This window comes from Rhododendron vialii, chromosome 10a, assembly GCF_030253575.1.
Source record: "Rhododendron vialii isolate Sample 1 chromosome 10a, ASM3025357v1".
Lineage (NCBI taxonomy): Eukaryota > Viridiplantae > Streptophyta > Magnoliopsida > Ericales > Ericaceae > Rhododendron > Rhododendron vialii.
This window is the reverse complement of record NC_080566.1, coordinates 24,590,210-24,606,750: the sequence shown is the minus strand read 5'-3', so window position 1 is coordinate 24,606,750 and position 16,541 is coordinate 24,590,210. Positions and strand designations below refer to the sequence as shown.

The following is a 16,541-nucleotide window of genomic DNA, read 5'->3' as shown; positions in this document are numbered from 1 at the left end:
ATTCCTTTGTTCTTTCTTTGTTCTTCATGATCTTGAGTTGCCCTTGAGTTCTTCAAGAAATTCATCCAAGACCGCCACTAAACCGCCACTCGACCACTCTCTCGATCCAAAAGTAGTAGTAGTAATAGTCAAGGACAAGTTTCGAGAGAAACCTTTCTCTTTCGAAGCTACCATAAGCATTCCGTAGGAGGTTACTCCGTCCGATAGCCGACTTGCTTTTCGTAGTCGTCACTACCGCCAAGAAGTAAGGTAGAGTCCCTTGTCTACTAACTCAATGTATAAGTAGGAATTCCTTATCCCTATTCCTAAGTATAATGTAGGTACCATATTTACTCGATGAATACGTAGGTTATTTACCATGTGAATCCAAGTATTCGTATTTTGATCTTTAAGATGATTATGAGTATGCATATATGAATTGCTTGTATTACTTGTGGTGTGATAAAGCATAAGTGATTTCACTCCAAGGGCGTCCGTACATGTGGCGTTGTACTTTGAATAAAGCATAAGTGATACACTCCAAGGGCGTCCGTACATGTGGCGTTATGCTATAAGTGGTGATTGAGCGTGATAAGTAATATAGAATTGGATGATCTTGCTAGAATGTTTCATGCTTACTTTTGTTCTACCGCGGAGTCTTTGCATGAAAACGAGACACGGGAACCGAAAAAATAGAAACATGACACCTAGGGTGTGGTTAATGAAAGGAAATATTTTTCGAGGAAGAAAATATTTTGAAACTACATAATGACCAGTTTTGGGTGGCATTATGTGTGTGTTTTGTGTGCCAATGGGAACCCGGGACGGCGGAACCATTGTGAGGATACTCGGGAGACCGGAACGGCGGAACCGAGGTTGGGTGTGTGCTTGGTTATCTGCGGTACGGAGCCAATGCATTGTGTGCCAATGGGAACCCGGGACGGCGGAACCATTGTGAGGATACTCGGAAACCCGGAACGGCGGAACCGAGGTTGGGTGAGTTAAACGAATGATTTTTGAAATGTTTTGGAAACCGCAATGTGGCCGGACTTGCCCATTGTGTGGTGTGTGTTTTGTGTGCCAATGGGAACCCGGGACGGCGGAACCATTGTGAGGATATACTCGGGAACCCGGAACGGCGGAACCGAGGTTGGGTGAGTTAAACGAATGATTTTTGAAATGTTTTGGAAACCCCAATGTGGCCGGACTTGCCCATTGTGGGAATGTGTGTGTGTGTTCCAATGAGAATCCGGGAAAAACGGAACCATTGTGAGGTTGTGTGCGTTCCCATGGGAAACCGGAGCAGCGGAACCATGGTGAGGTATGGCTTGGTTATCCACGTTACGGAGCCAATGCAATGTGTGCCAATGGGAACCCGGGACGGCGGAACCATTGTGAGGATACTCGGGAACCCGGAACGGCAGAACCGAGGTTGGGTGTTAAACAAATGATTTTTTTTTTAGATGGATTGGTATGTGAAAATGTTGACATGGTCTACGATGAGTCGCGTAGGAGAAACACGAAACTCTGGGACACCAACGATAGTTGATTAACGAATGTGGATGTGTCATTGTTAATTCTTTTTGGTTAGTTTAGTATGTGTTATATGGAATTTGTTGACTTTATTATGTAAATTAAGGGTTAGTGGGTATGGGTTACTCTATTGAGCTTTTGTAGCTCACGGTGTTACCTTTTTGGTGACCCTGACATATTATATTGGTGGCGATGCCGGTATAATGTGTCAGACCTTGTAGATGATCAAGATGAACAGTACACCTTGGAGGCTTTTGGAGCTGGCTAGGATGGAGGAGCAGGTGGAGCTGTAGTTAGGAACCCTAGAACCCTTTTCATTTGTGTAATTATTGAACTCTTGTGGGAGTTTTGTTGTAATAAGAGTCAGACTCTATTTTGAGATTTTCAATGAAATTGTCTTTTTAACGTATCCAAAATTCGGGGCGTTACACATATGACATGCAAGAAGATGTTTTCAACCCACGAGACTAAAAGTCTCCCCACGGTCTCAAAGTATTCAAACCTAGATGCTCTGATACCAATTTGTCACGCCTTCTATTTTTAACATAAATAAATATTTCATTTCAACAAAAGATCCTCACATATCATAAATAATCCCCAAAAAGAGTTCCCACCTATTTAACTTACATACAAGTCCCAAAGTTAAGAATTTTACAACATTGGCACACCGGCTCCAAAATAGACTTAAGTACGAAAACGAACAAGTAATTTACAACGGTTTTGTCAAAAGGAAATTCACAAATGAATAGTTACAAACCCATCTTTATCAAAAGAAAGTCAATTACAAAGATGATTAAGTAACTAAATGTAGTTAGCTTCCAAAAAGTCTTTCTCTTCCAAGCACACGATGCAAGTAAGCTATTGTCCAGCATTTGAACCTAAAAAGAAGGATTGGATTGAGCTACACTAGCCCAGTAGGAAAGTCTCTACAGAATCTATATGTAAATGAGAAGATAAGCATGAATGCAGTGAATTAAGCTAAATGGCAAATTCAATAACAACATATTCCAACACCATTTACTAATATCAAAACACCCTTATACACATACATACACATACTCCTTCCACCGAAATTCAACCCCTTGCGAGTCTGTATTTCCACCCATTGCATTACAGTAAACTCCACCCTTTGCGATTCTGTATTTCCACTTCTTGCGTTATAGTAAACTCCATACTCAACTTCACAAGACACTCGTAATATCATCACATTCAACATCGAAACCATTCATTCGTTTCATATATTCCAACATTAACTAGCACCTCACAAATGGCTCATGGGTCTCAACTATCAAGACAAAAATACATCATTCATAAGAAAATGCAATCCTGAAACCCTAACGTATTCCACCCAAACCATGTATAGCAATCGAACACTGGCATCACACAAAATCATCTCATAACATGTAGAGAAAGAGAAAAATCCCTACCAAAGTGGATTTTGAGCAAAACCCTAAGTCTATCAAGTGCTACAAGCTTGAATCCCCCAAGAACAAGCTCCACCCAAGCTTTGCTACAAGATCTAGAGTAGATATAACCCAAAATAAGATAAACAAGCATAGATCAACAAGTGATTGAGAGGAAAGAGAGAAAAACGTGATTGAGAGCCAAAGAGTGAGAGCAAGAACACAAACTTACCCCTTGTTCACCAAATGCGAGATTCAAGAGAGTTTGAGGTAGAAACCACTTAGATCTTGAAGATTTGAGGTAGAAATCGAGAGATTTAAGTGAGATTGGAGTGGGGTAGGTGAGAGGGGGTGTTTCTAGGGTTATTTCGTGGGTTTGGGTGTGAAAAATGGAAAAGTGAGGTATTTATAGCAGTCTGAAATGCGTGCTGAAATTTCAGAAAATTGACAGCGGGTATCGGTACTGGGCAATTCCTAGTACCGGTACTGGAACCCCCAAATGCCGAAACAACTCAACTTCTGGACAACGGGTACCGGTACTGGGCAAAATGCAATACCGGTACTGGCTGAAGAAAAATTTGAAATTTTTACCTACGGACATTGAATCGAACCCCGCTTGCTACCAACACCTCCAAACATCATCACAACATCAAAATACAATCTTCCACATATTACGATTAAAGAAAAAAATAAAATAATTTACTGGTCTCTACAATTCTCCATATTCTCCATAGACCTAAAACAAAACAAAAACACTTAGAAAACGGCCACCAAAAAAAGGGATATAAAACATATAGTCAAAACAAAAATGATATTCACTGGTCTCTCTAATTTCACTAGATCAAGAACCAATGAGTTTATCTAATTTATCAAACTTCATTACTTTCCCTAGTCTAAACAAATAAATTTCACTATGCTAGTAATCTAGTGAAGTTCGTAGAAAATAAATTTCACTTGATCGCTGTTCAATATTGCACTAGATCACAGACAATCTGAACAAAAAATACAACCTAAATCAAGTAAATCGAGTGAAACGAGAGAGAGAGAGAGAGAGAGAGAGAGAGAGAGAGAGAGAGAGAGAGACGTTATCTTAGCAAAAAGAATCCAATAAATCGATCTACAAAATAAAATCTACAAAAATAAACGAAATTGAGTGAATCGAATGAATCAACAAACCTGCTGATTGAGTAAATCGATCTACAAAACAAAATCTACAAAAATAAACAAAATCAGTGAATCGAATAAATCACAAACCTACTGAATTGAGTCGATCTGAAGAATGAATGAACGAATCGAATGAATGAACAAAATCGAATTAATCCACGCAAAGTCCAGTCAATCTCAAGAATCAACCTAATCAAATCTCTTCACGAATGGAAATCCGCAGCGAATCGCAATGGAAGTTGTTTATCTTTTTGAAGAGAATGAATGAGATCAAACGCACGAAAATAAAGGGAATAAGGGTAGAATTGTAACTTCAACACCAGTTCATCCTTCCACGTAATTAAACTTATTATCCATCCTTAACAGGAATTAGGATTGCCCAAAACAGGATCGGCTGGTAATTTTCTGTTCATTATATATGTGGTGTTTGGTAGTGTTACAATTTTTTATTCTTGCTTCTTTGTTAATTACTACTCTGTTTCTGAGAGTCAAAGAGAAATGCGAAAATAAGGGTTGGAGGAGGCCTGGTTATTTGAATTACTGGCCTCACTACAGGCCATAAGTGATAGGGCCACCTTTTATATTGGAAGCTCGGGGGCCCACAAAATAGACAGAAAGCATCCCACATGTCTCACCCACCAAAAGAGGAGGGCATAATCGCTTTTGTAGACTATCATAATACCCTAAGCTTTTCCTTGTATCGTTTAGATGTAAGTCATTTAAGATGAAGGTGTCAATCATTTATGTTTTAAGTGTACGTCAAAACAATTTTGTTAGCATAAAAATGTGCTATAGCCAATCGCCTTCTTGGTGCAACGGGATTACTTTCAAAGTGAGAGTCAAACATAATTTTAGTGCAAGTCTGCTATGTTTAGAGAAAATTTGATGCGGGTGACAAAACGTACAGGACGGTTCCAGGAATACTTAAAAAAACACCTAAAATCTTAATCTCATAGTTTCCGATTAAATTTTCATGATTCGAATCGTTCAATGTGTTTAAAACATGTTTTTAAGGGTATTTACAAGAAATCAGCTCAAAATATGACCAGAAAGTGCTTGATCCAAACTATTTTTCGTAAATGCCTATATATATTATTTTATGAAAAACTGTTTGGATCGAGCACTTCTCAGTCATATTTTGAACTGATTTCTCGCGGATACTCTTAAAAACACGTTTTAAACACATTGAACTGTCCGGATCATCAAAATTTGATTGAGAATTTTGGGGTATTTTTTTAAGTGTCCCCCAGAACCGCCCTGTAAAATGTATTCAAAAGGGAGAAACTTAAGAGTTCTACTCAGTCGCACTCCGTGTGTTTATCTAGATCAACATTTTTCTAATGCATTTATCCAAAACCGACTGATTAATGTGATTATCTAGTTCGTATTCATTCTCGGTGTGTTTATCTGAGCTGTTTGCTGCCTGATGTGTTAATCGCAATTGGTTTTTCTTTGGTGTCTTTATCCAGTTTCTATTTGTCACCAAACCGCCAATGAAAGTTGCATCGTATGATAAAAAAAAAATTAAAAAATTTTGAAAGTTGCATCGTACAATGTTTAACTAGTGTGGTCATCTAGTACGCAAGTATGCTTGTTTTGATTATTTGTGTCAGAGTACGCAGCCAGTAAACATAAATGGAAAACAAAACAACCCTCCCACAGATTCTTGATAATCCGATTTTAAAAATACAATTAAATTGACCTTATTTAAGTGATTTTTTCTAATACCAATATAAGAAGGCGGCTATACCAGTCCCACACCAAATGCGCTCATTGCAGAAGTTCCGTTTTTGTAATCCATTTCTTCAATCTTTAGGGAGCCAGAGCTTGACTTTACTAAAGAGATGCCCTTGTTTACATTCCAAAGCTTCTTACCTTCTTTGCGCCCTTAGCTCAGAAGGATGAAGTAAAAGCAATACTCCCAATAAACCAAATTCCGAAACTCAGAGACATGGTTTATGCTGGATAGGTCTTCATCTTATGTGCCCGGAGCAATCACAAGCCAGTAGTAACTCCACCACTCTCCCACTTATTCAAGTTCTAAGAAGATCCTCTACAGTTACTAATCAAAATGCCTGGGAATCCATCAGATTAAAAGACATCATATAGAATCAATACGTCATTATTTAGAAAATAAAATGCCTGGAAGGTTACATAAGTTGGCTTGTAATACTTTCGATTCACCTCATTTAACAACAGAGTGCCTCCTATAGACAAAATCAGTAAGTAATATTTATACATAAACCAGACCGGAAATTAAATGGAGAGGAGCACCACTAGTTTGGTGCTAGGAAATGGACCCGAGCAAGAGGAAACTCCTTTCCTGCGATAAAAACCCCGGTTTGCGACCACTGTATATCCTCCCAATCAAGATTCTCCTCCAATACCTGTTCAATCACAAAGAGCAAGATTACATCCATAAAAAGGAAAACCAGAAGATTGAACAGCGGTTCTATTTTCCTTCAGGCTGAAAAGGGTTATGAACTTATGATTTAGAGATCTTATTCAGCAAATCAAGTCCATTCAGCCGTGTTCAATCACATTATTGTATTGCAACTACAAGCAGAAGTCCAAGTTCCAAGTGACAACACGAAGCATCCTTCCCTTCCAAATTTTAATGTCATAAAGTAACTTTTCTTTCTGATGCCCTAAGAAGCACGGATACGGATATGGGATGCGGATACACAGATACGTGATTTTTCCAAAAAGTAGGATACGATACGTTGGGGATACGTTGAATATAAAATTAATATTTCCAAAAATTATTTGTATCCCCTTCATTAGGTTGTGAGGATGAGGAAACAGAACGACCAGTACTAGCAGAATCCAATCATACTGTTACAGAAAAAAAAACACCTAAAATCATATTATACTATAAAATAAAATAAAACCCTAAATCAGACAAGAGAGAGAGACGAGAGACGAGAGAGATGTACATTTTTGTATAGGTATATATATATATATATATATATATATAGAGAGAGAGAGAGAGAGAGAGAGAGAGAGAGAGAGATACACACACACACTGTTACACGATGAGAGAGATGAGAGACGAGAGAGAAGACGAGAGAGAGAGAGACAAGAGAGAACAGAGAGACGAGACGAGAGAGACGAGACAGAAACACTTACAGTCGTCATTGTTATTGAGAGACGAGTGAGAGACATCAGCTTTGTTTGGTTGGTAGTTTGGTTTAGTTTAGTTTTGGTAGTGGGTGGAGAGAGAAATAGGGTAATGACTTGAGAGAGAAATAGGGTAATGACTGAAGAGAAGGGTAATGATTGGAGAGAGATAGAGAGAGAAATGAAATTAAAAATTGGAGAAATAGGGTAATGATTGGAGAAAGATATAGGATAATGATTGGAAACAAAACTAAAACTAAACCTAAACTAGCAACCGAACACAGTGATCATCGTCTTTTTTTTGCCTTTCGTTCTTCTCTGTTTTCGACTTGTCCAGGTAGGGGAAATAAATATAAAGTCCTAATTGCAGTTTTGACCCATATATTTTCAGTAATAACATTTTTACCTCCGCGTGTATCCAAAACGTATCCGAAACCAATCGGGGTACCAAAAAATTAAATCTAAAAACAAGATACTCTAAAAAATGTATTGGATACATATCCGGAACGTATCCGAGCGTATCCGTATCCGATACACATAAGTTACATGATACATAGGCTAAAAAAAAGTATCCACGCTTCATAGCTGATGCCTTTCAAAAAAAAAAACTTTTCTTTCTTATAGAATTGGGCAGCCAACCCAAAAGTAACTGAAAATGGGTGAAGGGACATCTAGATTATAGGAACCAAGCCTAGGCGGCTTAGAGAAGCAATGCGCGAAAATCTATTTAGCACGGATACAAACACATACACGGATATATGGACAAGGACACGGGAATTCTAAGCAAATGGGGACTGGGAGACGGCAGAATTAAATAAATTACACTTACATGTAGAAGCATGAACATCAATTTGTATAAACAAGCATCATATATACATGATACATCATATTATACCTCTAATCTAAAATATTTGATGTAATACACATTTACCCCAAAACAACATTAAAAATTGGCATATGTAACCCACTACCGTATCCCCATACATGTAGATCCTGTGTCCCCTTGAAAAGATTAATCAAATTTAATGGACACAACACCATATGTACTTTGCTGTGTCACCGCCTTGTCACCATGTCGGACACGGGGACACCCCAGCCTCTAGGAGTGACGGTGCTTCATAGGTGCCGACTATGCTCTTACACTAACCTAGACATGTGGCGCAATTGTACATTGGGTGTGAAATATGAACAAACTGAATGCACAGGCATCCAACCCAAAGTTAACTGACACTGGGCAAAGAGGACTCTAGAACCAAGACTGGATGAGTCAGACAAAAGCAATGTGAGACAAGTCTCTAAACAATTTCTGTTCAGCTAGGTACAAAAGTAAAAAACATCTTCCATTCCCTGGAGTCTGGGGATATTTTGTATTATTGAGCCTTCCAATATTACCAGTTGTCCTAAATATCACCAGATCTGAAGCTAATGTTGTACTGAGCCGTATGAACCAGGTGTGAGAGACAGTTTGCAAAAAGCCTCATTACAATAAATAATAGATCAGCAGATACAAGGGTGCAGCTCCATAATCATGAGCAGAGAGACAATACAAACGTTAAATATTAAATTCAATATTCCTCATTGTAAATATGTCAACCATTGTTACGAAAGTTTGAAAGTGGTTTCGAGGCTGATGGGCAGCCGTTTGAGAAAATAACACTAATGCCAACTAGTAAAACTTGGTTAAGGGAACCAGAACGGGAAGGCAGTTTTCATATTGAGTTAAGTCAGGTAGTTAAAGATTATACTAATGCTTTGTAAAATGGAAAATTAAAAACTTTTCTCTCCCATTGTTTGGTTTGGGGAGAAAGATGAGAGGAAATAGAATTATCTAGAAGTGTGAATAGTGTAATTTCCCTCTCATTTTCCTTTCAATTTTCTTCCATTTTCCTCACTCTTCTTTTCTCTCACTTTCCTCAACTTCCAAACAAAGCATAACGTAGCTGAGTTCCCCTTTCAATTTTTTGGGCTTCGTGGGAAAACAAATAAATTCTCCTTAGTTGACAGCATCCAGGTAGCACTGACGATAAAGGATAGAAATATTTTACCTCCAAATGCTCAAGGGGCAGTGGGATTCCAATTGACAGCATGAGTTTCTGGGGAATAGGCTTCTTACAATGAGACCACCGGAAGACATTGATAAAAACACTATCACCGTCTATTGCACCACCTCTTTCAACCTTTGCAGAGTGCAAGTTGTGACTCTGAGATCTCTCGATCTCCATATCATGCATCTGAGAAGATGTAGCCTTGACCATCCTCTCTCCAGTGAAGCAGAGCTCATACCTTCAGATAACATAAAAAACTCAAGAAGATGCATGAACATCCACAAAAGTAGACACATAGTACTATTTTAATCTTACCAGTTCAAAAAAAAAAACCCATCAAATAAACAGTAGATCTAGTCCATTGAAGGATCACAATCCAAGATGACCAAAATATCAGAAAAAAGCTTCTCACTACAACAAAAGTGGGTTTCAATACCAGATTTTATTTCTGAAGCTACATTTTTAGTTTGACCATGTTTTTTATCCAGACATCTAAAAGTGTACATTTTAGATACGCACACCCTTCTGGCAAGGAAACAGTAGCAAAAAAGTGGATTAAGCTAGGGCATTCCAATTCAATCTCCCAATTAAATTTCATGCAAAATTCCATAGACAAAAGAAAAAACAGGAGAGAGGGCTTATCGAGGTAATGTGCCATCATTAGACGTAGAAAGAAACATGAAAAGGAAAGTCATCCTTACTAATCAGAGAAAGGATAAGTTTGAGTATAGGACAACACAGATTCCAAGGGACAGTGAGCTAATTAAAGAGGAAAACTGATAGTAACAGTTTTATGCGCTAAGTAAATTGTGTCCATAGGTACTACTAGCACAAGTTTACTTTAATTATTTAACATTTACTCTATTTTTTCGCCGAAATATTGATACATGAGAAGATGTCATGTTCCATCTTAATCCAATAATATCAACTCATTTCCAAAGAGCTTTACGGCAAAAGGCCGTAACTCAAAGAATGCACCATCAAGGCATTTAGTGTTATGTTTGTGCTTACAATATGTAACCAATATTTATCAAGTATAGATTGATATTTACAGTGATACAAAAAGTGTTTTTGTTGATATGGCTGGCTGTGTAATATCCAATACATTCCTTAATTATAGAGGTGAATACTGTTCATGGCTTCATGGTTAGATAACTTCCTACATCAACTATTGTGCATTTCCAAAATAGATGTCACAGTTGGAAAGGTAAAACAGTTCAAGAATGCGACAATAAATGCAACTCGCTTTAGTTCTGTTGGCATTATTTCTCTAAATTTTTCCTAAACAAAGTTCAGAATTGGGGGTAATATGGAAGATAGAAGAATAATTGTCAACCAGCAACAGAGCCAAAATTTTAACCAGAGGTGGGCCGACTTAATAGAAGTATTTTCATTCAAAAATGTAGTCAATATACCGTGCAGCTTTTGTCGTACAATAATATATTATATTGTACATGATCTTATATTTTTTTTTTGGATAATTGCAACGCCAATGCGTGCTTACTTCTCTAGGAAAGAAATTGAAGATTTTTCATATAACAATGAAAAATAGCTTCTTCTTTTTATCAGACCAAATCAAAATAAAGTCACATAATGCGTGTGAGCGTGTGGGTACGGAAGCGCATTTATGAAAGCGTCCTTCAAAACTCCACCAAACAACTAGAATTCGTAAGTGCAAGGATTGAAAACATGAGCTTAGAGCGAGGTACTATAAGAATTTATTTACTTCAACAATCATTATAGTTTTAGCAATACATACTTATGCATGTTTCACAGATTAATAAAATATAACGAACTTTCTTGAGCATTCAACTTTCAAAATAGTGCATTCAATATATATCCTATTAAACTGCAAGCAAACACACTGGTGCTATCAGATCACACACACACACAAAAACAAAAAAACCAGTACTAAGTTAATACCTGCGTGAATGTGTTTCCAAATACAAAACTTCTCCTTTTTTCAAGCGTGCAGAAGTGTAAAGGGGTTTCTTCAATCCCTTGTCAGCAACAATGCTTAAACTGTACTTGATCCTGTAAAAATATAGGAGCACACAAACTTAAGAGATGGAAATAGGGATTCATCAATTTGTAACTTGATTTGATGTGTAAATTCCCAAATCATTTAATTTCAGAGTAAAGAGAAATAAAGAACAATACAAAGAACAACAACATTAAAACAACCAAACAAAAAAACGGAACAAAGTGCTGAACCCTTGCAAATTAATATTGGACCTAAGTCCCATAAAATGCAATTTCAGCTCAAAGATTTCCATTTATCACCTCCTGCTTTTCCAACCAATTTAATGTTAGGATGTGTTGCTTCTTGAACTCTCTTCTGAACTACTTCATTAAAATGTAAATAAGGAAGCTTCCTCCACCCCCTCACTTTCCTGCGCACATCATAATTTATCGAGCATCGATGACGCTTTAACTCCTCTTTTCTAGGCGATTTAGATCTTTTCCCTTCATCCCTCAACACCTCCAAACAGTTATACCTATCTTTCAAGACCTTCACTTTCTTGACCATGTGTTCGATCGGATTTTGGTTTACACGTCCGTGTAAACAAGTCACATCTGTTAGAACATAAATCAACTTGCCCAAGTTAACCTGAACCATCACTATCCACTTCCACAAAGATATCAAACTTAGCACCATTCCTACCCATATCCTATGTAGCATGGACACGAATACGGATACGGACATGGGACACAGCAATTCTAAAAAAAGGAAGATACGGACACGGCGGGGGAAACGCCACGTGCACACACACACACACACATATGTGTGTGTGTATATATATATATATATATATATACAGTTCGTCTCCCGTAAGGACCACCTCATTTTAATAAAATGCGGACCTCCCTTTCCCAATTGAATTTCGATGATCCGAGCCGCTCAATGTATTCAGAACGTGATTTTAAGGGTATCCGCGAGAAATCAGCAAAAAAAATGACCGGGAAGGGCTTCATCCGGGCAGTTTTTGTTTGTTTTTTATCGAACGGTTAAAACAAAAACTACTCGGATGAAGCCCTTCCCGGTCATTTTTTTTGCCGATTTCTCGCGGGTACCCTTAAAATCACGTTCTGAACACATTGAGCGGCTCAGATCATCGAAATTTGATCGGAAAATGAGAGAAATGAGGAGGTCCGCATTTTAACTAAAATAAGGACTCCCTCATTTGAGACTGACTGTATATATATATATATATATATATATATATATATATATACACACACACACACACACACACACACACACACACACACACAGTGGGCTTCCTCTAAGGTCGCCCTTAGAGGAGTAAAATGCAGACATTGATCTCAGCCGTTAGATCGTGTTTTCAATGGTCCAGATTTTAATAAAACTTTCCAGGGAAAAGTTAACTGTGACCGGTAATAAACCTTCCACAGATCCAGACATTGAAAATACGATCCAACGGCTGACAATAGAAGTCCGCAAATAACGAAAAAAAGGGCGCCCTTATTAGAAGCGCCCTATACACACACACACACACACACCAAGCTTCTACTAAGAGCACCCTTAACTTGCTAAGTTAAGGACTTCCCCTTTTCCGATCAAATTTTGATGATCCGAACTATTCAATGTGTGCAGAACGTGATTTTAAGAGTACCCACGAGAAATCGGCAAAAAATATGACCAAGAAGGGCTTGATCCGAACTGTTTTTCATAAAAATGCATTTATAACGTTTTTATGAAAAGCTGCTCGGATCAAGCCCTTTCCCGTCATATTTTTGGCTGATTTCTTGCGAGTACCCATAAAATCACGTTTTAAACACTTTGAACGGTTCGGATCATCAAAATTTGATTGGGAACAATGTCAAAGTCATGAGGTCCGCATTTTACAATAATAAGGTCCCCTTAGTATAAGAGGACTATATATGGGGCCGATTCTACCCACACAATTTTTGACACAAAATATGACACTCGATCCCAACCATTGAAATCAATGGCTGAGATGAAAACTTAAAAGACATGTACTCTCACTCCCCCATCCCAATCACAAGTAATCTCTCCCTCTCCATCTAAGCTATTCCTCTCTATACCCTCGCCGACTAAATCAATAGCTGAAATTCCTCCCAGTCTGGCAAACCCATGCTCTCTCTCTCTCTCTCTCTCTCTCTCTCTCTCTCTCTCTCTCTGTTTTTAAAGAACCAAAACAAGTAACAAAAGAGGAAATGAGAGTAACAAAAGAGGAAATGAGAACAACGTGGCAGCCGCCGGCTGCCACCACCATTCTCCTTCCCTTCCCTTCTCCCTCAACTCTCTCCTTTCCCTCCTCTTCTTCCCTTCTCCTTTCTTCTCGGCAAGATTACCATCGCGGCACCTGCCGCCATCACCCCACGGCTTTCACGCTGTTCTTGTTGGAATCTGATTTTTTTATGAAGCTGCAATTTTAGGGTTATACACAAAAGGTTCTCTTTAAAGTGATTGATTCAAAGTTACACACTTTGATTTTTCTGAAAATCACGGTCGAATCTCATTGACGAATTGTGTTGCAGGAATTTGTGCTTGTTTATCCATATAGAATTTGCTTTGGATGCCATTAAATTCTAATCTGTCAAATTTTTGACGTAAGAACTTGTCCAAGACCCAAAATCAATTAAACCCAAATCTGCAAATCGGCGGCAGTGGCAGGTGGGATGTTGTTTTGGTGGGAACGATGGGGAGTGGAGGGGGTCGAGAGAAGTTAAAGTTCACCGTAATTATGGATTGCCGGAGTTTGGGTCGGCCGGACATGGAAGTGTCGGAGTGGGGAGAGGTTGTTGGTGGAGTAGGAGATACAGAGCGGTGTGAGGTAGGGAGGGAGGGAGGGAGAGATTAGGTGTAAGTGAGATAGTGGCAAGGGAGTACGATTTCATCTCAGCCATTGATTTCAATGGTTGATATCGAGTGTCAAATTTTGTGTCAAAAATTGTGTGGGTGGAACCAGCCCCTATATATATATTTCTGTTTTTTCTTGTAATACATTAAAAAAAAAGAAGATATATACAGCGACAGAGAGAGACATACGCGAGAGAAAGAGACGTACGAGAGAGAGAGAGATGCCAAAGAGTGGGAGACAAGAAAGCTGGTGTCGATATAGCCATCTAGGGCTTCAAACGAGAGCTGGAATTTGGATTTGGGAGCAATCAGTTGCAGTAGATTTTTAAGTTATAAGGGTTTAATTACGTTATGACCCAAATGTTGAGTCATAGCAAATTAACGACCAAAAAATAAAAACAATACAGTCTGACCCTCGCCGTGTCCCCGGCACGTCCCCTATCAAAAACTAATAAAAATTAATGGACACGCCAAAATTAATGGACACACCAATACGTATTTGGGCATGACCCCACCGTGTCCCCATGTTCGACACGTAGATACGGAGACCTTTTGAAGTGTCGGTGCTTCATAGCCCATATCAACTCCACTACCTCATTCCACCTTATTAGATTGTTAACCACCAACTCATCTAAAAGCTTAAGTTGTTAGAACGAGGGGCAACTTTATTATTTATATCCCATTCAAAATCTGTTGCAGGGTACCTTTAACCATGGACAATAATGTAATACACCAAACAACCACCACAACCCTTAGCACTTTCCAAAACATGCTCATCTCAACACCAGATTAGTGAAATCGGGATGGAGCAATGTCAAGGGAGGGAAAAATTCCAAAACACTCTAAATCAATAGGCAACTGGCTAAGAAGACTCAATACAACCAAACAACTGCTAATGGACCGAATTTTCTAGTATAATTGTGTTCCATTTAGTTGGAAACTTGAAGCACCACCGCTCCTAGAGATCGTCGTATATGTGTCGGATACACTGGGGACATGCAACACAATGGAGACATGTATGAGACACACCACATGGCATGTCCATTAAAAAATAATACTTTTATGTGCAGGACACGCTTGGGGACACAACGGGGTGATTTTTTATATTTTTAAAAAGCTTTTTTGAAGTAAAATATTTATAACTTCAAGAGTATTCACTAAAAGTGGAATACAAAACAAGTGTATGTGTATAGCCATACACCATTGGCCGATATTCGATAACGCATTCGAGAGGAGCCCTGACCTAAATATTTGGTGCTTACAAATTTACAATGTATGTTTCATAAGTAAAAAAATATTTTAAAAGACAATTGCCACATCCCTGTCGTGTTTGTGTCCAGGTTTGTTTGGAATTTGCAGTGTCCCGTGTCCGTAAACGTGCTAAATAGGTTTGAAGATCTTATATTGTATTTTTTTAAGTTAGGGTGTGTTTGTGTCCAAAACGTATAAATGAGGGGGTCTCCGTGTAATTACACCAATAATAAACTATGGAAATTTCAAAACTGATAACATATATTATATGAGAACAAGGTATCTTAGACTAACAAATATATACGGAATGAGTATTTTAGTGTTTGAGATAAATTTAAGAAACGGTCAACAAATGCTCCTAGAATAAATATTCTAATCAACAAATTTTTTATGTGAATACAGTTTTTTCGGACTTAACACTCTATGAAGTTATATTATTGTTGTTCTAATCAACAAATCATGAACAAATTTTTTACGTGAATACAGTTTTTTGGGACTCAACACTCTATGAAGTTATATTCTTGTTGTTTCCGAAAACAAATGAAGGTAAAAGTGGTTACATATTGCCGAATTCAACAATTTTTTTATTAGCATGAATCGAATCATGAATTGAACCATGAAAAGTAGGTTGATCACCGATTTTGTCCAAATCATAAGTCACCGATAGATTTGTATCATTTTTGTAATCGTGAATTGTGCAATTTTGACAACTATGCCGTAGACACAAAACAAGTTTTCATAAAAACTGATCCAAAAGACTTGCTATCTACAAGTCGCACAGATACCAATCTAAAGACTAATGACTACCTATTTCAGTTCAGCCGGATCAAAGTTGGAACTATACCTAGAATCTTATCAAGAAATCTTTTTACGTACCCAATACGATCTTACATGGGCAGGAGCAGTAGTCAGATCCAATTTGGTTCCATGTCAAGTCTACCCGCCTTATTGAACATTCCAACTAAATACCAGATCCAATTCAACCAACTGCATCTAATCTGACAACGGAAGGCTTCTATACTACATTATGTCATACACGTTGTATGTGATTAATCGAAGATTAGGCAATTGCAATACCTAACACATTTATGTATACAAGTTACAGAAGTGTAAACAGCTATAAGCTATACTCAAAGACACATAAATTTCATTGTGTTATCTGCCATTACCCTATACAAGGAAACGTCCTGCCATTTC

General features: G+C 38.0%; 1 protein-coding gene across 1 annotated transcript in view; it reads right to left on the bottom strand.

Moving 5' to 3' along the window:
• Nucleotides 1–6,117: 6,117 nt before the first annotated feature.
• LOC131303396 (uncharacterized) overlaps nucleotides 6,118–16,541 on the bottom strand; it is a 34,372-nt gene continuing 23,948 nt past the window's right edge. Inside the window, exons 10-12 of the mRNA XM_058330247.1 lie at nucleotides 11,168–11,278; nucleotides 9,245–9,482; nucleotides 6,118–6,466 (exon numbers count right to left, since the gene is read on the bottom strand). Of these exons, the coding sequence (XP_058186230.1) occupies nucleotides 6,356–6,466; nucleotides 9,245–9,482; nucleotides 11,168–11,278 (460 nt within the window). The 3' untranslated portion in view covers nucleotides 6,118–6,355. The remainder of the gene's footprint in view (nucleotides 6,467–9,244; nucleotides 9,483–11,167; nucleotides 11,279–16,541) is intronic.